The following is a 24,568-nucleotide window of genomic DNA, read 5'->3' on the forward strand; positions in this document are numbered from 1 at the left end:
TACATGATTAACTCATTTAAATATTTATTTTATGAAAAAATCTTTTATTCCTATTTCATGTATACATACATACACACATACATACATACATATATATATATATATATATATATATATATATATATATATGCATTATATGAATATTTTAAATATCCATCGTTAAAAGTAAAGAAATTTAGAAAAATTTATATTTTAAATGTTAGTGATATATAACATTCAAAATTTATTCCTGTTTCATCAGGAGTTCATGTAAGTGAAAACTCAAAATTTGGTTTAAAAATGTAGCAGAAACACTTTTAGCACAAAAATAGAACAATAAGTACGACAGATATATTGCGATAGACTGATTGCAAGGAATGTAATTCCGTGGTAATACATTTTATAAATTGCTTATATACAAAGTTAATAATTTTCTAGATATTTGAGATGCTTTTTTATGTAATTGAAAATTTCAATTCAGAGTAATAACAAGAAACCTAAGAAACCTTTAAACGTTTTTTATAGAAATTAAAGTATTTAAATTAAAATATTTAAAAATGTTTTAAAAATTTGACTTCAAATTTGTTGTTAGCAGCCAACAAAATTGGGTAGAAAGTTTTAAATGATCGGACAGATGTAAAAATTTGTGCTTCAAAGCGTAACCCTCATATCTCTTAAACCAATACTCGCTTCAACTTAAAAAGTTTTTGTGATTGATGTCACATCATAAGATATCATTTGGTACACAATTCAGTTTTAAAACTGAATTGCGGGACCAAAAACTAGTTAAAAAAAAAACATCGATTTTGTAGTCGCGCTTTATATATGACAAAATCAAATTGGTCCACATCTCTGCATCTATTATATTAAAAACAGAAATGGGAAGTAACGAGTTACGGTAAGCAACGCCGTTACTCGTTACTTTTTTATAATTTGATAATAATATTACAATTTTTCATAATAGTAATGATAAGGTCAGAGTTGGAATAGTCAAGTCGTTATCATTATGCATTATTTATTGAAAAATATTAACTTGTAACTTTATTCGTTGCGTAACGAGTCAATTATCATAATGAAAAATTCTAACGTTATTGCCACATTGTTATTATTATAAAAAAACAAAAGTAACGACAAAGTAACGATGAAGTAACGACTTTTCATCCCAAATCATTCGATTGAAACGATATTGTTACTATAGCATTCCAAAAAACAGTAGCATTGTGTAATGTTATTTGTTCCGTACCTTGGACTTGATACTGTTGGAAAAAATATTGAAAGGTAGTTTTTAATTATAGACCATTATTTAAAATAAAAGATTTTCCACAAAAATTAAGATTTAAAATATTCAAAAGTGAATAGAATATTGTTTGCGCTTTATTTGAAAGAACAATGGTATGTAAATAATTTTCCAATATTGCAAACTATTTAAAATATATAGAGTTTTTCATAAGAATAAAGATTCAGATCAATCAAAGCTATACATATTGGTATAATAAAGAGGTACAACAGTTTGTTGGCTACAAGTTATTTAGAATAAATAACTTCTTTCGGGAATTAAACTCAACATAAATATTCAACAATAAACAAAACATTATTTGTACTTAATTAAACGAAACAACAATTGGACTAAAAATTTACACAAATTTGCAAAAATTTTAGAAAAAATTTACAAAAAATAAGCCTATCTCCTTACTACATGTATATATGTATACAGGTTGTGCAGATTTTGACATAATATACGTACGAAATTTATAATACAATTTGGCATACATGTCGTATACCGGATATTACAGGTTTTGTTTTAATTTTCGCTTTAATTTTTACTTTCATCGCTTCTAGGAAAGAAATAAGGAAAGAAATAATCATTGATAAATGTATCTTGTAGTCTTACTTTATTGCTTGCGTTACCATGCGTGTATGAATACAGAAGCGTTTTATATTACAGTTGGTCGTTAAAGCTATCAGAAGGAAGAAGAAAGAAATAAATAGAATCTCCCGGACATGAGGCCACGGCAGGAGACCTCTCCTCATGACAGTTTTATTAATTTACCAGAGAAGTGAACAAAGAGAGAAGGAGAGAAAAATCGCACCTTATTTAATCCGATCGAACACAAAGACAAACAAATTTTAATTTGTTTGTTATTGCACTCTCTCTCTCTCTCTCTCTCTCTCTCTCTCTCTCTTTTTCTCTTATACAAATAATTTCGACTCTGTTGCATCAACGATGCTAAATAATCAAGTGTTCTTTTAGGGAGATTTGTCGAATCCCTAAATAATCAAATTGTATCGTTCAATATAATCACTTAGATGTCGCAGCTGCACAATATACACATCTTATTACGATAATTAAAGTAAGAACGCGAAAATGTCCTTCTGAGATATAAAATTAAGTTGTAATTAACTAATTGTTTAAATTAATGGAGGAATTTAATAAGTTTGACTCGTTTGACTTAAATTCTACAGGAAATGTGAAAATTTATTTGATCTAAACACATTTTAAGGATCAATTACATTGAGATGTCGTTGAATACAATTCTCACTCTTCATTGTAATATGCATGGAGAGAGATAAAAGTAGAGATAAAAATCGTAAGCAACATTGGCGCATCCGATCCAAAGTATGAGTATTCGATTGTCTGGTTATCGTAATGAATTACACTACATTATACTTGTAACGATATCGAGTTATAAAATAGACGCAGTTTGGCCTAATATTTAGCTCACGTTCTTCCGTGAACGTACCGAATCTTTTGTCAAAGATGGACGAAAATTGAAGACGCAGTCGACAAACTTTGATTCCGCAAGATCGTATCTTAGTGATCTTGACAATTTTTTCCGCGAAGTAAACTACAATTTGTGTAACGTGCGCGGGGAATTACGGCAAAAAGATTTTACAATTTCTATTTATCTCGAGAAACTTTGTTGCGAATTTCTTCTCGCTAGAGTGACTCGAAGCATTCTTGGAAAGCGCGAATTTGATAGCATTAAATTTTTATTAAAGCTCATCGAGAGAATCTTCGGGGAAGAAGCGTCACATCGCGTCGCGTCGCGTCGCGTCGGTTCCAGTTTCCATACGAGGCTTTTTTTTTCATGCAAAGTGATTCTAAAGTGATTCTAAAGTGAGAAAACGTGGCACAGAAATGCCAAATGAGAAAGAGAGCCTTTCGATCAATCGGCGCCCTGACTCATCTTGTAATTGAGAATGGTTTCGATGTTACGTTGAATCCGCGCGATCTGCGATCGCTTGCTTCTCGGCGGCGGCGGCGGCGGCGGTGGCGGCGGCGGCGGCGTCGGCGTCGTCGACGTCGACGTCGTCGTTCTTCCTTCTTCGATGTACAAGTTGCCAGCCGCTGCCATCGTCGTCGTCGTCGTCGTCGTCGTCGTCGTCGTCGTCGTCGTCGTCGTCGTCGTCGTCGTCGTCGCCACCGCCGCCGCCGCCGCCGCCGCCGCCGCCGCCGCCGCCGCCGTTACCGTCGCTGCTGCCGCCGCTGCCGCTGCTGCCGTCGCCGCCGTCGCCGTCGCCGTCGCCACCACCGGAGTCTCTCGTTTCCGGTCTGCAAGCAAAAGTAAACGAATCCTTACCGGGTGCGTCGTCGCGTCGCTGTCGCGTCGGTCAAGCGCGAGCCAAGGGAAAAGAGGAGAAGTCCACGAAAAGTCTACGTTTCGAAACTACGCGTTAACGCGCTCGCCCATTATATTTCTCTACTCGAGAATCGAAATATTTTCCATCCGGTTACACAAACTCAAATAGCAAAGAGAAAAGATTCTTTTTCAATTGCCAAATTATGAAATAAATTCTTTGTGCCGTTTCTATTCCAAAAAGATTCATCTTTTATGTCACCATGCAATTTTAAGCCTCTCTTTCAAAGATATTTTTATGTTTCAGAGAATTCTTTTTATACTCAATGAGAATTTGCAATGAATAAAATTCTTTTTGAGTTTATTTCGGACAAAGATTATTAATTTATCAAGACTTTTTTTTTCAAAAAAAGATGAATTTTCTTTCTCTTTGACAACTGTTGGCAATTTAAGAGGATTAATGTTATTGAAACTTAAGGAATTTTTCGAGAAACGAAAGAAAGGAAAATTACCGTGCTGCATTAATTTCTTTGTGTAATGCGACTTGGAAATAAGCATCGATTTAGAAATGCGACAAATTACATAATAGGTTATTACCTATTGAGAAGGGAATCGTATCAGGTGCAAAGAGAATATCTCTGTAGTGTAATTGGATAGGTGATTTGACTTTTCCTCGTCGAGTGAATTTGATCGATCGTGAAGCGTTTGCAATTATTAAGGAATCTTAAATTCCGAAATGATTTGTCGATCTCCGCTCATTTGGGAAACTAGAAATTATCTCTCTTGGGTCGTATTTCGGGAGCACCGTGTACACTGTGTGCTAGCTAGGCTTCCGGTAGCAGCTGGTCCACATATAAATACAACTTCCGAGGCGTGGGAGCGCAATGAAATATTCCGGCTGGGGAAAAGATCTCGCGCGCGCGTCGAGAGCGTGGCGTATATCGACGCGCCGCGCCGGTCACTGCTAAAATTGGCAACGGATTGATTTTCGGATTGACTTACGCGCGTCAAACTCGAAAGTGCAACGAGACTCGCTACGATCCTGTATTTGCAGTATCAGGGCGCGGAGTTGTACGTACGTCTCGCGGCGTGGCGCGGCGCGGCGCGCTCTCGCGAATTGCAGCTGATGCAGCGCGTGGTGGAAATTTCCGACAACGGCGATTCTGCAGCAAACTCTTGGAAGCGTTACTAACGTCGCGCGATTGTACTTTTCTTTTCGTTTATCTCATTCAATTCTCTATTTTTCATTTCTTTAATTCGCTAGCCTCTTCTCTCTTTAATTTACGTGGCAGCGCGTGTATAATCGCGCGTGCGCGCGCGCGCGCGCTGTACGGAAAAAATTAATATTGCTAATTACAAAACATTTCTTTTAATCAGAGATGCAAACTTTTGAAACAAATTTTCCATAAATAATATATCTCCCTTACTCATATTTCTACATTTATTTTTTCTACATTTACAAGGTGTTAAAAAAAGTAAGAGAATAAATAAAAAAATTTTTAAAAACAAAATAACTTTGTAAAATGAATTTCGGGCAAAACTTAGTTAGCTTCGACATTTACATTTGTATACTTCGGACGTCCCCCTTCTCCAAGACATGACACGACGCACCTTGGATTTCTTTAACTATCATATTTTTTTATTATTATTTGTGCAGTATTCTTATAGTTGACGTCGAAATACTATTTTCAAAATAATACAATTGACCCTTTTATCATTAAGAGTTTATAAGCTTTGAAAATTATTACCAAAGCATTATTCAAAGTGTATTACGGGAAACTAAAGATTACAAGTCTCAATTCATAATTCTATCTATCTCTTTTGTATCTGTACATTTGCACGTATACGTGCGTGCTTGATTAAATGATTAGCGTTAAGTTTATTTATTAAAAAAACAAATTAGATATACTTTTCAATTATACAGTGGTTCTTGACACGATTTGGGCAAGGATGTTAATTAGAATACAAATAGATTGATATCTCTCTCTAAATAATTTTTTTTCAGACATATTTTACGAAACTGTTTTGTTTTCATGAGATATTATTTTTTCTTTTTATTTGACTATATACTTTTGTCTGCACAACATTTTCTTTCTCTTTTAATTCTCTATAGTTTTCTCTCTCTCTCTCTCTCTCTCTCTCTTTTCTGCTTATATAAGAGTACAAATAGTTGTTAGAACTTGGGAAATACTGGACAATTCGATTCGCTATACGATTATAGTATACTAATAATGAGCAATAGGAAAATGTCATTTTATTATACTCTAAATTGTTTAGAGTGGAATGTAATGACATTCCACTAAAAAAGTAGAAATTTAACTAGTCTTAAAAAAGAATGGCTCAATGTTCATTCTTTCAGAGTGAAATTCCATGCTCGAAAGAATTTAGAGAGTACCTTAATTTGAAACTTGTGCTTCTTTTGAAATCCTGACAATTGTGATTGTGGTAGATAATACGAAGATGGAATAAAAAAAAAATACATACGTAGACGAAACAATTGAGACATTTAAAAACTCTACGCAGACATAAAACAGCAAAAGAAAAAGAAAGACAAATTAATAAAAACAGAAAAGTATATTAAATATCGAATTAACGAATTCGCAACGGCGCATGTAATTTTTCTCACGATCACGGTCATTTATCATTACGATATCCCGAGGATCGACGAGGATCGACGAGGATCGACGAGGGACTGAATTTCGGTCCTATGCACGAGTGCGAGTGGATTTCTTGTAATCTCAATGTAATAAGCTCGATTTTCCGGCGGAAAATAGCAAACAATCTCGAGCTTAAAAAAACACTTGAACCATTTACCGCACTATTCTGTAAACCTTGTGCTTATTATTCACAAACTCGCCGTCGCTGACGCGACTTGGCTAAAGTTAGAGCACGCGGTGCGTGCGGTGCGCGACGTCGCCGCGTCGCCGCGTCGCCGCGTCGCCGCGCCGCCGCGTTACGTCGTTCGCACGAATCACAAGGGAGATAAACGTCCGAACAATCGCGTCATTTTCTTTTCGCGCACGAATAAATAATTCTCTCGCGGCCGAGAGTGCCGCGTCCGTCCTCGGACGGACAAGAGAGTCCTGTTCTGTCTCGTCTGTTTTTAAGTCGGTGGTCCGTCTACTGCAGGCTGGGAAGCTGCGTGGCGTCGCGTCGCGTCGCGTCGCATCGCGTCGCGTCGCGTCGCGTTGCGTCGGGCAATGCCGCGCCGCGCCTCCTAAAATACCGCGTCCGGCGCGTCCGGCGCGTCCGGCGCGTCCGGCGATTCGAACGCACGCGAAAATCCGCACTCTGACGTAACGCACGTGCGGTCGTGCGGCGAAGCTCCAAGGTCGGAACTCAATGTCTTGGAAATTTCCAATTTATTGAGAAAGGCATCTGAGATGCCCACTCTCAATTTTATAAAACAATTCAATTCGCGCGCATTCATTTATTTAGATAATTCTACTTTGAAACAAACTTTTTTTTACTTAAGTCCAACAATATATTAGATAATAATTGACAAAGAAACAAATTTTTACCTTTGAATTTTAGTGAAAAGAATCATTAATTTATATAAATATAAGTGCGAATTTAATATTCTCCTCCGTAATGGAGAAAATGACTAACCGATTGAATTGGTAATCAATTTAATAATTTTTGCATCTCTCTACTTTTGCATCTTCCCTATTCCAAAAACAGTTAACAATTTGTTGCGAAAAATATCTCCGTTATTCGTACGTTTAGTCTAAGATGACTGAAGAACTTGGACCATTTTATATACATATAGATTTGGGTCCCTCGCGTATAGAGAATAAATAGTACAGCATAAAGAATAATATATATGAAAATTGCACAAGTGGCAACAGTTACAACAGTTGCCAGGATTAGTGTTACGATCTTCTCATCTCAATGTGATACGTGAGTTTCATTTATAGAAAGAGAATGTGTCGAAATTAATATTTGCAAAATTCAAAGAGATCGAAAAGTAACAACGGCGCGGCGCGGCGCGGCGCGGCGCGGCGAGACTCCAAGACGATAATGGCGAGATTAAGAAGATTCATAAATATTGATAAATTATTAGGTATATCGCACATATCCTATATTTGAGACGAGCCTCCGTTCGGACCGTTCTCGTCCCTCTCCACTCTCCACTCTGCGCTCGGCAGAAATGCGAAACGTATTATGTAAATATCGCGTATCATAGCAGAAACGAACAACGCGCTGAATAAAAGTTCGATAATGAGCCACGTGGCGAATACAATATTATGTGTGTCAATGTGGATCCTTTGTGTAATCACGCGTGTAATCCAGCACACTTGAGTACGCGACGCGACGCGACTATGATATGACTATGTTAATTTAAAACTTCAAAAGGCTTACTATTATACATCCATGCAATTTAGCCTTTCGTTACAACGTTTCGTTTCTGAGCTGTGCTTAGTTAATTTGCTCTAGAGAGCTTAGAAGCTTCGAACTTTAGAGATAAGATCTGGCTGACTCGCTTCAAGTTTCGAGATTGTGCCTCGAGACGATTGAGATAATGGTGATGCGGTAGCGAAAATGTGCTTTTTCAAAAAAACATCACTGTTATTTCCTTATTAAAATAATTATTGTAATATCGTAATTATATACGTTGTATAAGGAAACATTCTTTCAACATTTTATTGAAAATTGAGGCTAAAGACCTACTACACTTGTTGTAGATAGAGTCTAACAATATTTAAGCAGCGTACTTCCTCTTTTTTCCCTCCCTCCCTACGAAAAAAGAAACAAAGACTTCCGGCGTGCCGACAACCGGACGGTACTTCACGGTCACCCCGTGTGAAGCGCGTTCGCGCGTTCGCGCGTGTGAAGCTCATTCAAGTGCGGTGCGAGTTAAGCGAATTTATTGTGTGCTTGAGATTGCTAGTCGTCCTCCGCCCCCGCGCGATTGTCCCCGCGTCCGTTTGTCGTCCGGTCTCCTCCTCCTCCCTCCCCCCCCCCTTCTTCCTTTCGGCGCACAAAATGATGATTGCGAACGTGCACGCAACTACATCTTACACGACCGCGCGCAATGGAAGTGCCGATTGCAAGAGCGACGCGTAATACGTACGTTGCACTGAATTTTACCCTCGCGTCCCTGTCGCTATTCCAAATATTTCTTCTGCGAATCGACCATGTTGACTTTTTCGAGTAAAATAGGCGACGACGTAAAACGTAAAATTATATGTGTTATTTAATTTAATTAAGTAAGAGATAAGTAAGAGAATTTTCCGTTTAAATAACAATTCAAAAATTAAATTATATATTTTTTTCTTTAAAATAACTAAAATATTAAGAAAAGAGCGATGATCAACGCTCACACAGATGGTAACGTCGAATGGGAGCTTTAAAACGTTGATCGCGCTTACCTAAAAGCTTCTCAAGATACTGACATCTGGTCTCGGGATCACCTGGATTCATTGGTGCCCCTGCGACCAATTCGGCCAGTTCCGCCTTCACCATTAGGTTCAACCTAGCCGAAATCTCCTCGAGACCCGCTGCAACAAAATTTCATCCACTCAATAATGCACCACTGCAATAAATTAGATGATTTGCGATAGTCTTGGCTTGTTATTGAACTATAGCTCAAAATATATCGCGAATATCATTTTTATTTTATGTACATGTAAATTTAATACGAGCATAAATTGATAAATTGCAAGAAATCTTATTCTACATATGCATACAATTTTCTAAGTATAAAATATTTTAAATGCTAATTACATTTAAAAATTTTACTTCAAATCAGAGTTAGATTATAATTATTAAAATGATAAGTTATTAAAAATTTTTAAAAATATCATTGCTTTCAGGGTACAAAGTTTAATCAAGTTTGAAATAAAAACTAACTAACGACACAAGTTTCGATAGAATTACACACTTTTGCGTGTACTATCGAAATGAAAATACCGAGATTATCTTTAATAAAGAGAATAATTGAATTTTTCTCGTAAAACATGACAATATCTAATTTTGGAATAAATCGTTTGAGATGAGAACGATAAATTTTTTTATTAAATAACAAAAACAATATAAAAAATCTCTTTAGAATAAGTTTAGCTCAAAATGTGATTTTTTTACATTAAAGGTTTTCTTTATAATTTCTCCATTGTTATATTAATTATATTATATATTTCATTAATTGATCTCTCTGCTGGAGCATAACGCGTCGATTTAATATAAACGTGTACAAATTTGAAGCAGCGTTATCCGAGTAAAATTTGAGATGACATGGTCGTAAAAATGTTTACAATACATTTGCAGCGCGTGTCGCATAGGTCGAGTGCAGTCGACGTGGAATGTCTCGAGAACGAATGCGTGTGGAATGCGTCTCGATTTTCTCCAGAGCCCCGTAATGTGTGTACGTTCGGTTGGGGAACCTAATGGCTCCCCATAAGTCCTCGACCCCTCCCTCCTTCTGCCTCTCCGGCCGCCGCGCCGCGCCGCGCCGCGCCGCGCCGCGCGCCGTTTCTAATCAGAGGGCCACTGGGTGGGCCGATCGTCAGCCGTAATCAAACGGTACCGAGCGACCGTTTTACGATTGCCAATCATGTCCATTTCATAAAAGCGCATAGGCGCGAAATGCTGGATAACGCCGTTTTTCCCTTCTCTTCTCTCTCACGTACGAGTATATTGATAAAAATTAATCCAAGATATAAATATATCCGGTACAGTATTGTACGGTATATCCGCGAAATGCTGGATGAACATTGGAAATAAGATGTGTGTGTGTGTGTGTGTGTGTGTGTGCCCTTATATTTTTTTCAAAACTTTAGGACGCAGTCCCAAAGGATGCTTTCATAGTAGTATCTTTTCAGAATTATATCTTATATTTCAATCATTATACGAGCTTTCAAATTTTATAAAAATTAAATTACACATATATTTTTTCAAGTATAAAATCTTACTCCGTACACTTGCGACAATCAAATCTGATATATCTTTCATCGATCATAATTTAAATACAATTTGCCCATTTTAAAAAAAGAGTTAAAAATTTGCTGATTATACAATATTTATCATTTAATTTGAAATAGTAATAGTAAATATACAATCCATAACATTATTTTACAGTGCAGCGTGTAGTCGGTGTATTTTTCTACATTAAACAAAAAAGATCCAAGCCTAATACGTGCCTAAAATAAATAAATAAAAGAAAAGCTTTTATCTACATTTTTAACATTATTTGCATTTTTCTCGAAACGGACGTGATGTGAGTTTGGCCGTTAATCTGGTGAGGGCATATAATTGTCGAAATCGTTCAGATGTTCAATCTCGAATAAAATACTTTGCGCGAAATGGAGGAAAAGTAGGTGGAAAAAAAAAGAGTGTAATGCCCTCCCGTGCCGTTGTTTGGAGAGGATTGCGAGGACGCGATAGCGATCGCGACCCGCTTTGATAATACGGGTTTCCGGCGATAATGCAATGATATGTATTACAAAGTGCAGTCAAAGTTACAGGTAGAATGCAGCTGCTACAAACTACAACTGCTTTTATTAATATTACAGTATGCAGTATAAATCGCTCGTACGCGGGCGTGCGCGATTATACCGCGTGTATAATTAGTATTAATTAGCTATGTACACTTAATTTGCTAGTAATAAATATTAATGGAATTGCAATTGCAATCGCAATAAAATTCAACGGAATTCGCGTGCGACACGCTCGAGATAGATTCAAAATGTTATTTTTATATAAGGATGTCTCTTTGAAAGTTAGAATGAAGATATTTTATATATTCAAGGTTCTCTGTAAGATTTTCATTTTTTTCATAAAAAGCCAATTTTATCACTTTTCATAATCCCTTTTTCTTTCTTTGGTATTTTGGACTTTACTCACGGCCGGTCCTCGTCCAAAGTGCAATATTGTCCGTGATTTTCGAGTTTCGTTATAATCCCGACATTTTGTATCATTTCTCGCTAATTTTAGCTGTCGCAATCTCTCTCTCTCTCTCTCGCTCTCTCTTGTGGAAATTACAGATAATAAACGCTCTCAAAATCTGTTTAATTTCTAATAGTACTACTTTTTAATGAGTATTATGTTACTTACAAGAGTTCACATTTTCATACGAGTATGATGTTCAACGATATATCGTTTTGACGATACAAGATATCGTAAAAAACTCTGTTAGCCCAAAGTGTCGACTTTAATCAACAGTTATAAAGTGTTCACAATGTGAAAATATAAAATTTTATTTTATTTTTTTTTGTTACATCACGTAAAACTTTATTTGGCTGTTGTGCGGTACAACGTGAGATGAGTAAAGTGCTCCGCGCGCGACTCCATAGTCTTTCGGATACTCGTTAGTATTTTGCGCCTGATCCTTGACGTACCGATTAAAATTATTACGAAGCGATAACTTTGATACTTTTTATATATTATAATAACATTTTCAAGAGATTTAAAAAATTATCCGAAAAAATTTTTCCTCTCAATAGTGCTCATTGAGAAGATGACGTTAAAATTTATTAACGCCTTCATATAAAAATAAGGAGGCGAGAGTAAAAATGATTATTTGTAGAATTTATAGACGGTTTTTAGGAAAAAAAAAAAGTTTGATCACAATATCCCGCATATTTCAAGATTAATCTGAAATAACGTACGATTTACTCGTGAGTATTTTTCCGCCGTGCGCGCGTTTCGCCGAAAGTGTATAACAGATTTAAAAAGCGATACACGCGCGCCGAGACGCGCCGGACGGACGAGAGGCTTCATTCATACGCCGCGGCGGCATTCATTAACGAAACGTGGCTGAATCGGTTCTCACAAACGTACACGCGATCGTATACGCGTCGCAGAAGGAGATGGAGAAGCAGAGAGAAGAGTGAGGGAGATAGGTCAAGTTCTACGTATTGCTCGTTATGCAAATGTAGATAGTAACGTCGTACATACACACGTGCAAGAGCGATTTCGCCTGCGCGATTTCGATTTAATCCTTACTTGCACGTACAACATTTATTTAGACAACTTTTAGTTACGGGCTTTCCACATTTTTCATAGGATAATTTTATCTAGACGAGCTTTAACACATGAGAGAGAGAGAGAGAGAGAGAGAGAGAGAGAGAGAGAGAGATACTTGCGATGTACAACAATAAATATTGTTCGCTAATAACATTTCTTTTAGCTCTTATATATTTTTATTAAATACATATGTAAGATGCTTGGAAAAATATCGCGGTTAGATTCTAAGAATTAATAGATGCACTTTTTCATAGAGGAATGTACTTTTCAGCAAATTTAGAAATAATGCAAAGAAAAGTTTTACATGAATATTTGGTAATTTGGCCGTTTTTAGTTTTCATATCTTAATATTGTTAATTTCAAAAAGTTTATTTGGACTCGCACAAAGTTGTATTTACGTGAATTACGTAAATCAGCTCATGAATCAAATCGAAAAAGTTAAAAAATAAATTCCCTCAATATTTCAATATAGCTAAAATTCTTATATCAATGAATATATCGTATGAAAGAATGAATGAAACAAAAACCACTTTTAGCTCTCTTTTTCTTCCGTTCTCCAGCGGAATAAATCTCGCGATAGATACACACACACACACACACACACACACACACACACACATTTAATTGTCTCGTTTTACTTGTTAAAATCAATTTTAATTTGAATAGTATCGCTTAGAAAAGAAAATATTCCGTTGTTTCGTTATTATAAAAATAAGCAAGTTGTACGAAAGTTGAAATCTATCGTTAATCGCATCCGGGCAACAATTGTCGCTCATATATTTGTGAGGGTGTAGCGAACAAGCGAACAAGCGAACAAGCGAACGAGCGAACGCGGAACGATGATGATGAATGATGGGCGGTGCGGCGCGCGGTGCGGCGCGGTGTAGATACGCAACCGTGCGCTGGACGTTGGAAACGTCATATCCGGGCGCGGTAGGTCGATCCAAGGTGAGGAGCGGCCGTGATCGGCCATCTAATGAAGAAAATCCCGCCGTGCATTTTAAGGGACTTTGTGTGTGTCTCTCTCTCTCTCTCTCTCTCTCTCTCTCTCTCTCGCTCTCTCTATTTCTGTCGTGCACGCCGCGTCGGTGTATGGTGTATGTAACCGTGCACCTGTATTCTTTCCGCCGCCCGCGCCGGTCGGCTCCTTTTACCTCGCGAGATACGGAGATTACCTCCCCCTTCCTCTCTTCACTGAAGCCAAGTATCGTCGACTATCGTGGATGCATAGCGATCGATAATAATTATTCCGATTACGTGAATTACGTGACGCGACGAAGAAATGACCGAAAATTGTTATCCGTCAGAAGTGAGAAATTTTATTACAGCTCGCTGAAAGTTCTTACCCGGTTCAAAGTTCCTCTTCATTCGTCGCCACTGTCGCGCGTAGACGAGAGCCGAGCATCCCGCTACCAAGAAGAATACTATGCAGGCGCATACCGCGAGAATCAGTGCACCGGTCTGCCAGTCCCACGATAGATTATCCTCGTCAGCCGATTTTCTCCTTTCTCGCGGATCATGCGTCTGCAACGATGATGCGTTAGGTTCTACATTTTTGATTATTTATTTTCGAAGCACGATGTGAAATGCGGCCAACTTTGGCAACGTGATTCTACTCCGCATAGTCCGCATAGCAAACGGAGCGAAAGCGGCTCGATGTCAGTGGCTTTCGCCGACACGAAACACGAAACGCACGTTAATCGTTTTACTGGCTTATTAACCCTTTAAAGCCTAGACATTTCGATTCCATTTAAATACATTTGTTTTTGAATTATCAAACATAATAAGTAACCTGTTTTTAATAAAAACATGATTGTTTATTAAAACGGAAAATCTAGTTTCATCTAGGACTACCAAGAGTATTATATATCGATGAGATTATAACGATTATAATATTTAGAATATGCACTATATGTACGTTTGACCGCTAAAGTACTAATAAAGGACCGTAAATTTCTTCTTGACTTTAATAAACCAAGTAATTTTTCTCTGATTAACGCAAACGAGATTAAAAACTGTTATTTGGAACAAAAGATTAGTTTCCCCGCGATATATACTATACGTATACATCTTTAATATTATACCGATTCTCGTGGAATTGAATTAATCGGTCATCTCTTCTCGATGACCTTGCAACTGCTTTTCTATTCAAGTTTTCATATTGCGATTGCAACAGATTAAAATGGGATGGTATACTCGTATAATGGAAATGGAGATAAAAGACGAAGATTGAAATTCCGAGATGAAAATTACTTTAGATTCCCGTGAGACGAAGATGGGCTCCTTGTCGCCGTCGCGATCAAAGTTGACGAGATTACCGGCTTCCACGAGGGACGGCCGTTCTCTCGTCCTCTCCTCGGGGAATCGTAAGAAGACGTTCGTCGTCGGAGCGACGGTCGCTCCTTCGTCATCGTCGGCACGCGAGGGTCTCTTCCCGCTGCTGGTCGTCCGCGTCGACGACGAGGCTGCCGCAGCCGCCGCCGCTGCCGCCGCCGCCGCCGACAGGAAGGACCAGTCGAGCTCGAGCGCCGATAGCGGACCGCATACCGCGTCCTTGTGAATCGCGCACGGGCTCAAGGTGAATTCGGGGGCGCATCGGGTGCACGGCCAGCACGAGGCGCGTTCGACGGACCAGAACTCGAGGCCGAGCTTGCAAACGGTTGAATGTTGCTGCTGCGACTGCGGCTGCGGTTGTGGCTGCGGTTGCTGTTGCTGCTGTGGCTGCGGCCGTGGTTGCTGGACGTGGTGAGCGTGGGCGTGGGCGTGGGCGTGGGCGTGGGCGTGGGCGTGGGCGTGGGCGTGGGCGCCGGAGGACTCGCACAGGCTGACGAATACCGACACCAGGGTCAACAGTAACCCGGGACAAGATTCCCTCGGCATTACCTGCGATCGTACAACGTTGGTTACAAGATGCTTAAGCTTAAGCTCGTAAGAGTGATCCATTTCATTTCAATCTCTCTATCGTATTTCAAATATCCTCGAGAGTTTGAAGTAAATTTTACACAGTTTTAGATATGATGAAAATTATTTATTCTATTTCTCATAAAAATAGAATAAATAAGATTTTTTCCTGCGCATGGAGGAAATTTCATTAATTAACTGATGTAACAATCAGTTTATTGAAACGGACATTTTGTCAGTTTTTCTTTTCAAGAAACACATTTATGCTTCACATTTTAATACTATCCATTGTGCGTTACGTTTAATGTTCGTTGAGGAAACTATTAAAAACTATTAAAAATATTTAAGAATTTAATTTCTGACATTCGTCGACTATTATTTCGATTATTAGCAAGTAAAACAGCAATCAAATCTTTAATTTATCATCTTAAAATAATCAAATTATCATTTTTCTTCATATTTGAAGAGTCTTTCAGCTAACATTGAAAATTTCGAGCCGGAAAACTATCGTTCTCGCGTTCGCGCGTGGCAAGGAACGTGGCAAGCTCCCGCTGTTTCTCGCAGCTCTCCGTTTCGCGTAAATGCGTTGGAGATGTAATATGGATATCGCGGTCGATCGACGTAATTCGAGCGTATAAAGCCGCTCTTTAGGTCGCAAAAGCGCTCGAATCGTTTCCACTTCCGCCTCGTTCGCGATGTAATTACATCCGCCGTTGAATCGCGATCCATCTACGTCATAGCTCGCGCCCGTCCGTCTACGCGCTTTCATTTCCGCGCACGAGCGAGCGTGTGTGCCCTTGCTATTTTGTGTGTGTGTGTGTGTGTGTATGTAAATCGTGTGTGGGTGCCGGATGCACAGAAAATCTTTACAGTTTGCGGATTTCACGTGATCCACTGTAAGTAGCAGCGACAACGCGTTGCAGGTTGCGTTTATCAACGCTCGTCTATTCGGCAATTTTTATCTTCGTTGTAATTAATACGTTGAAACCTTTCCATTTCGATGTACTTTAATTATCGACCGCGATTGCCATGCGTCTTAATTGCGAATACAATCGTGACGAACGTTTTAATATTTATTATATGAATTTTTAAAAATTATTACAAGTGCAAAGACTTCATTATTTGCTATCGAAATATTTCAGTATACAAATTTTCTTAAATAATATAAAACTTGAGCATCTCATTAATGAGTTATTTATATTACGTTGCAACATAATCCAGGTTTACAAATTTATTTTATACATACTAGAACCTAGTGCAGTTCTCTCTTTCTCTCTCAACTTCTTTATGACTGAAGATCTATGTCTATGACGTCCGTTTGATACACGCTCATTGTCTTGGTAAAGGTATTTTCGGTGGTTTAGACTGTCTTCCGAGAGTTAGTGATTATTAAAAATCCGATATACATATTTTGGGTAGATGTGAACGTAGAACATTTAGCACAGAAAGTAGACGCACAACTCTTATGTCGTCATCACATTTATCACCATGGAACAATGTAGTTCAGCGTGACAAAGTTAATAAAAAAAAAAAACACTTGCTATAATTATAATTATGCTATATTATAAGTTATAATTGTTATTGTAGATTAATATCACTTACTCAGAAAAAATTCACACGGTTTTTAATCCTAATACAATAAATTACTGAAAAAATTCAAAAGAAAAAATTAATGAATAATTAACAACATTTATTCAACACGTGTCAATTGACACGACAAATAAGCATGCGCGTTATCTTGGTAGCTATGAATGCATACTCATATATATTCAAAGGATACGCGAGCTTGATCGTTATCTAACAAAGTTTTTTTTTTCTTTTCGTACAACTCGCGCAGAAAGGCGTTGTTTAGGTCAGAAAGGAAGGAAAGGGTCGTAGAGTTTCTCAAGTGAGAATTTAGACATTGTTGGAGAATTTTTTGATCGAGATCCGTCATACGTTTTAGACTACTATGAAGAAATTTATATTTTATTATTATAAATTTTACACATGTTTATTAATAATAATATACATATGAATTATTCAATTAAATTTATTTTTTATTAACAAACAGCATAGATACTACTGTTGATTTGAATGTTTTGAAAAGCACACGATAGATAGCCTGAAAATGACGAATGAGGGCCAAACTCTTGAAAAACTCTATTAGGGGCAATATACATAGTACGGTATTCATAATTGATTCTTATATTTAAGATCGTCTCAAGTACTGTCATCAATCAATCACAGAGATGCATTAACATCTTAAGACATTACTCGAGATGGTCTTGAAATAAGATTCGATTATAAATACCGATCACAGTCTACAGATTTTATATTTAAGGTCATCTTAAGTCTATAAACCTGGGTCTATAATCCAGACTTAAGATTCCGTATAATAATTCAATAAAATGATCACCATACAAGGTTTTAAGCTGGTATTTAATATAAAATCAGACTATACGAATACCACACAGCTACGAGTTTGGTCATAGGCAAACTTAAGATTCCATCTAATTAAAAAAATTACGTTGGGAAAAAGACAATTGTTCTTACTTGGAGAGTTCATAGTGCGTATGTATGACTATGAATACTTGGCTGGACGTTGTCTTTACGGGCAGAGAGAGAGAGAGAGAGAGAGAGAGAGAGAGAGAGAGAGAGAGAGAGAGAGAGAGAAAGCGCCTACCCAATAGTAGCTCCTCACCCATTTCAAATCGCTGCGTGTTATATTTCTCTCGCGGGCACGCACGTAAGTATGTCCACGTACGTGTGCGCAATCGTGCGATCAGAATGCAACGCGACTCGCTCGCTCTCGTGAGAGTTGGGTCACTCGCTCGCTCGCTCGCGATTGCAAATGCAATCTTCCGTTGCCGAGCTCATCTCTCCGTGATTAGGATGCCAATTGCACGCCTCGAAAACGATTACGGACACGAGCGTCGTTGTCGCGCGCGATGAGGCAACAGCTCCGCTCCGCTCGTGTGCCGCGTGCGAGAGAAAAGCCTCGCGACTCGACGGTTCACTCGCATTCTCGCAAATCGCTGTATGGGAAATAACTTAAAAGGTGAAACTTACTTATTCCGTGGCGTCAACTAATTTCTTTCGACGAAATGGACATTTTTGGAAATGTACAATCAGTACAATCGAAACGCTCAACGTTTCTCCTTTTAGGAATTTTGTTATTTTGTTAATCGGAAGATATCAATTGACGATAACATTTATGATTAATTATTTATTGAACGGTACTCACACACACACACACACACACACACACACACACACACACACACACACACAGCACGCACGCACGCACGCACGCACGCACGCACGCACGCACGCACACGCACGCACGCACGCACGCACGCACGCACGCACGCACGCACGCACGCACGCACGCACGCACGCACGCACGCACGCACGCACGCACGCACGCACGCACGCACGCACACGCGCACGCACGCACGCACGCACGCACACGCGCGCGCGCGCACACACACACACACACACACACACACACACACACACACACACACACACACACACGGTACTACCCCGTCGTCGCCGACAAACAGCTTAACACGGACCCCCATATGTGTGCCTCTAATAATAGTAACTAAAAAACTGCCCTGACTCCAGGGAATAAGGGCCTAAACCGGTTTACACGTTCTTCTATATGTACCTTGCGTCTCATAGGACGTCTCTTCAGACGCCACGACGCGACCGTCTTGTAAATTTACAACAAACGAATTTCTCGTTCGCGTTCAACTTTATCGAAATGCAATTTTTTCGATTGTAACTTATGCGAGATAACTACAAAGAGTTTAACATCTTTTTGTATTATATAATTTCAGTAATACTGTTTGTCGAAACTCATACAAAATTCTTAAAAGCAACGTTTATTCTTTTAATAAACGCCACGGAGATGGATATAATTATTTTGAATATTTCATATTGATATTGACTATCAAGAGAGAGCGTTATTATCCCCCCGCCTTTAATTTCAATCCATAATTCATAATCGCAGAATAAACTGAGCTTTAAAGTAACGGATTCAATGGTAGAGTTGCAAATTTATCTGCAAAAAGAGGAGAATTGCGCGACAGTGTTTTACAAGTAACGTCTGCCAAAGCGAAAGAATCCGCCGCTCCGCGCCGCGCCGGCGCGCTTGATACAGCCGCACGTGTTCGCTTAATGACGCTAATAAGAAGGCTCTTTCCCTCCCCGGAATGCGTGCAAACAGTTTTTAAGTGACGATCCGAATTACGTTTCGTCTTGGACAATGGCCGTCTACGACGATTAAAGATACGAGCGATCATAGATAGCATGGGCGAAAATCATTGCACTTTCTTCAATTTTCGTATTTCGTTTTACTCTTTCAATTAAAAATTCAGTTGAATAAAATATGAAATCAAAACTCTGGATTTAATTAAATATCTTAAATATCTCAATCAAATTACTAACTTAAAATTAAGAATAAGAAATTAATAATGTGCTTATTATTTCTCAACTTTCTAACTCGAAATCAATATATTATTTGTGAATAAGAGTGTATATTTCTACTGATTGATATATTGCTAAGTTATATAGCATTAAAATCAGTAAAATTTCATTGATTCCGATTTAGAAAGTATCATTGTGTATCGGTATGTTTCCAATTGAACGAAAACTTGAAAATATTGATTTTAACTGGTAACAATGATAGCTGCAACGTGGTCGCCGTACATCCCACGTGCGATTCTAGACGTGGCACGCACAATGCGTTTGCATCACGTGCGATTCGAAATGCTCGTCACTTTTCCCACGCTCTCGTAAATACGATAATACTCCCACCTGTTCGCGAACGAAAAGATTCCGCGTCGATTCACTTTGATTCATGTTGGATTCTCGGAACACTTAATCATTCCGAGGAATTTACGCAACCGAATAAAAATATTGGATTATATTGGGTGAATGCAAACTTTTACCGTTCGCACCGAATTTATGATTAAAAATCAAGCATGTAATTTGGCATGTAGAATTTTTTCATTACTACTTACTATTAGTAACTACTGTCATTTTTTACAATTTTTTCCAATATTTTGATAGCATACGAATCATAATGCTTCCATCATCAAATGTTTTTGATTATACCTTGAAGAAGGAAGAAATTTTGAAAAGTTTTTTGTGACTTGCAAAGATGTGAACTTTTTCCAATTCAAATTGTTTCGCAATGATCGAAACAAGTGGTAATTAGCGATATATCAGGAGAATACAGAGGGTGTGACATGATATTCCATTTTAATGTTTTATACCTTGATAATGGTACAAATAATAACAAATACACGTTTGAGAAAACATTTATATAATTCGCTATTTGATCGAGTAGCTTTATTTCAGTTGGAGGATACTTCTCCCTCTTTCGAATGGGTCGTTAAATTTAAATGCTACTGCGATAATCTCAACATTTTCATCGTATAATAATTTAGTATTTACAGACATTCTGTGTAAATAAATACGGTGTTACGGTGAACGATTCTGATAAATTTATTTGAGAAGATTGAGCAGTTTGTGTGAAAAGAAATCAAATACCGGCGAATACCGCAAACATCGAGAGAGCACAGATTGGATTTTTTACAAAATTTTCCGAAAAGTTTGACAAATTATCACTATTATCCATTTATCCATTTACTATTGAGAAAACTAGCGTTGAAATCTGCCAATCATTGATGTCCGAGGTGACGTTTCAAAATGTCTATTTCGTCCATATTCTACTTTATCCTTCGTTCGGAACGGGACATGGGACGTACGCACGGATTATCTACGATCTTCGGTGACGAGGAGGCACGACGATTCGACAGTGCTTTCGAAGAACTCATTGACGTGATTGACGTGACACGAGGACGTGGCTCGCACAACGCGGGAAACCTAAATACTTGGCGGACATGTCCGTGTCGACAGCGACAAAAGGCCGTTACACGACCGTACCGACGCGCAACGTATTACACGTTTAATATAACATACGAGTACATAATGACGAGCAAACATATGATATAATAAAGTATTAAATATTTTAATAATCAATCAAAAGAAAAAAAGAGAAGATCTTATTAAATCGGTATAAATAAAAATGTTCCTACTTTTGTTAAAAAGATTAAAAAACCAATTCAATTGTGCGCATTTTTATTTCTTTTTCTTTTTACGAACGTGCTAATTTTGATTCGGCTGAAAAATTTCTTGAGATCAAACTGTTGGTTCGAAATTATTCTACGAGGTGTAGTAAAAAGAAATTGTTAGAGCGTCTACGGTACAAGTTTAGAACAGAGACGGAATACAATCGTGCGAAACGGAATGGCAAGGACGAAACGCGGCAATCGTTTTTGCCTCTGACCTTTCAACTAGCCTCGGCGCCACGGCGCACACGAGGTTTATTTCCTCGTGGGATCTTTAATAAACATAGAAAAAATAGCTTTACTTTAGCGCGAGAATTCCCCCCCTCCATGTGTTTCATATACGCGTCGGAAATGATCGGAAACGCGAATAATAGCTCTCAGTGATGGGGGAGGAGAGTGAATTTCGGAAAGTTGATCGTCTTTGTTCACGTGTAGATTGCGAGTTTAGCACGCGAGATAGGTCTCGCGCTAAGCGTAGCCGTTTTCTCGCACCTGTTTTCGACCGCCACGCGTTCATGTCTCGCTCGCGCGACGCTGATACGACTCGCGGACGTCGCATCGCCGTTATTCAGTAGCCTCATCCGCCTACTTTTATTTACAATTATTCCGAGTGTCAATATAATCAAATTCAAGGTTTATATACATATATTATTTTACGTAATACAGAATCAAATAAATATCCAAATTAATAAAATATAACATTCATTATCTATTTCGATAATTAAACGGCAAAAAGCACTTTGATAATTAATTGGAATTTTAGAAAAATGGTTTGGTTCTGCATGCACGTGCAGACCTTCCGGCGCGGCGGCAGAATCGTGTTTCGCGCAGTTTATAACGTCGATTATTTTACTTTTCAAGAGACAAATAAAATCAGCCAAATAATTCAGCCGAATAAATTATCTAACTTTCTATTTCAAATAAAATAACATTTGAAAATTAAAAATAACGTATAAAATTGTGGGAATCTTCAGTAACGCAAACTCGTGTCGACTAGCTGTTGCACTTTTTTATTGCGTATAGATACTTAGCTTCTAAAATATATAAGGTTGAAAGGACAAGTTTTAGATTTCAGACGTAAATATACGAGACAGTTTCCCTGACGAGAGAGAGAGAGAGAGAGAGAGAGAGAGAGAGAGAGAGAGAGAGAGAGAGAGAGAGAGAGAGAGAGACCGCGATTTATCGGACCGATCGAATTAGATGATGATGATTACCGCGCGCTAGCTAGCACGAAGGCGGCACATACTCACGCTGCCTTCGCTGGTGTCGCGTCTGTCATGATGTAATCCGAGATGACGTAGTAGCCAACGACGAGAAGGAAGAGAAGGCGGTGTGGTGGAACGTTGCTGCAGCCCCGCGTCGAGTGACAAATCTCTAGTGAAACGTCCTCGCTATATCGTACGGAGTATCGGGGGGGGGGATAATTTCGACACTGAACCGATTTTCCAACGGGAAGTAAGCAGGCAAACGACAATTAAAAAAAAAAAAATGCGACACGTTGGTCACGCTGTCACTCTTTGCGGTGGGCGCCAGTGAATGACGACGAGACGAGACATTGCGATGATAAAACGGAGTGCGGAGCACGGAACGCGGAGTTTCTCTTCACGAGACACCAAACGTGCGTACCATCGCACGGTCGCGACGCGACTAAGTTATACTGATTTCCGCCCACAACCTAATCGCGGCGAGTCTGACGAACGGACGGACGAACGGACGGACGGACGGACGGACGGACGGACGGACGGATGGACGGGAGAGAAAAAGAGAGGGAGCGTTTCGTTTAAGCACGTGGAAAGAGATGGAGCATGAGAGAAAGAGAGAGGCATAGGAAGGTAAAGAGAAGGATATCGAGAAATACAGGGACGTTTTATTGCTTAGGGCCCCCGTGATTTATTAGACGACCGAGAAAACTTTGCCTTTTCGCTCTGAGGATGTATAGCTGGTAAGAATTGTACCGTATTTGAGACAATTTAGACTAAATGTTTTATAAGCGCCGCAACGAATAATGTATTATTCGAAATATAGCCGTAAGAATTGTACAATAAAAAAGTTTATAGACTCATACAAGTCTTGTGAAATTATAGTAAATTATCCAAGAGAAACGAAGAATTATTCAAAAATCACTTTTAAAGAAAAGAAGATTTACGGTTTTTAACAAAACAAAACATATGTTTCCTTAAAAATCTCTTAATAATATAATAAATAATAATTAAAAGTGTACAAATCGAGAGAGAGAGAGAGAGAGAGAGAGAGAGAGAGAGAGACGCGTGCGCGCGTAATTTAATGTTAAGATATTTAATAAATCCAAACATTTTATTCCGCGAATTTAATCTAAAAAGATGAATAAAGTGAGACAGGCGTTGTTTCAATAAGCTCGAATTTGACGTGTTTTATTTACTCGTAAAAACTGAATTATATGGGATTTAGAGTTTGGAAAAGCAGCAGTCTTGATGACAAACGGAGAAAGCAGCAGGATCATTGACACTGACACTGACGGTTTGGTTAAAAGAGGAATTTCTTTGCAACAAGAGAAAAAGAGAGAGGAGTTGCTGAGATCCGTTCGAGAAGGGTAGCCGACAGGTTCTGCATCAGGCTTTCGTTGCAGGCACCATCTTTTCTCTTACCTGAGATGATTAAACCTGCGGGAGAGATAACGACCTCGGAGCGCGCACAGTGGTCCATCGCGTCCTCTTCCCGTCCTCTCCTCCTGACTCTCTCTGTCTCCCAGCATTCCACGGTGGTATTAACCCTAAAGCCGAGCGGAATGTTGAACTAGCGACTGGCTGGCTGGCTGGCTGGCTGGTTGGCTGGCTGGCTGGTTGGCTGGCTGGCTGGCTGGCAGGCTGGTTGATGGTCGCTTTTCGATTATCACTGATGATTGGCTTTTTTCTAATTTAGCAAATTTAATATGAATCATTGTACAGGAAGGAAAGAGAAAAGAATCCGTGCTGCGATAGATCTTTCGGACTGTTTTTCGTAACAATATGATTTAATTTGTAATCGTAGAATATGTTGTGATTA

At 38.7% G+C, this 24,568-nt stretch overlaps 1 protein-coding gene across 2 annotated transcripts; it reads right to left on the minus strand.

Moving 5' to 3' along the window:
* Positions 1-1,854: 1,854 nt before the first annotated feature.
* LOC105198699 (AF4/FMR2 family member lilli) lies at positions 1,855-23,230 on the minus strand. Of its 2 annotated transcripts, none has more exons than XM_039456506.1 (5): positions 22,794-23,230; positions 14,775-15,404; positions 13,868-14,045; positions 8,930-9,058; positions 1,855-3,532 (listed from the first exon to the last, which is right to left on the minus strand). In XM_039456506.1, the coding sequence occupies exons 2-5, from the start codon at positions 15,399-15,401 to the stop codon at positions 3,147-3,149; spliced, it is 1,320 nt and encodes a 439-aa protein (XP_039312440.1). In that variant the 5' UTR covers positions 15,402-15,404; positions 22,794-23,230; the 3' UTR covers positions 1,855-3,146. The 2 variants fall into 2 exon arrangements, with proteins under 2 accessions (XP_039312440.1, XP_039312437.1); XM_039456503.1 differs by having other exon boundaries at positions 22,798-23,228.
* Positions 23,231-24,568: the final 1,338 nt, after the last annotated feature.

The sequence above is a fragment of the Solenopsis invicta genome, chromosome 1 (assembly GCF_016802725.1).
Source record: "Solenopsis invicta isolate M01_SB chromosome 1, UNIL_Sinv_3.0, whole genome shotgun sequence".
NCBI lineage: Eukaryota > Metazoa > Arthropoda > Insecta > Hymenoptera > Formicidae > Solenopsis > Solenopsis invicta.

Bases quoted from the DNA above. Each gene is read 5' to 3' on its own strand.
- LOC105198699 (XM_039456506.1), bottom strand. From the start codon at position 15,401: ATGCCGAGGGAATCTTGTCCCGGGTTACTGTTGACCCTGGTGTCGGTA. The intron at 9,059-13,867 runs GTAAGAACTTTC...ATTTTGTTGCAG, and splicing joins GAAGAGGAACTTTGAACCGG to CGGGTCTCGAGGAGATTTCG. The intron at 3,533-8,929 runs GTAAGCGCGATC...TTTTGCTTGCAG, and splicing joins GTATCTTGAGAAGCTTTTAG to ACCGGAAACGAGAGACTCCG.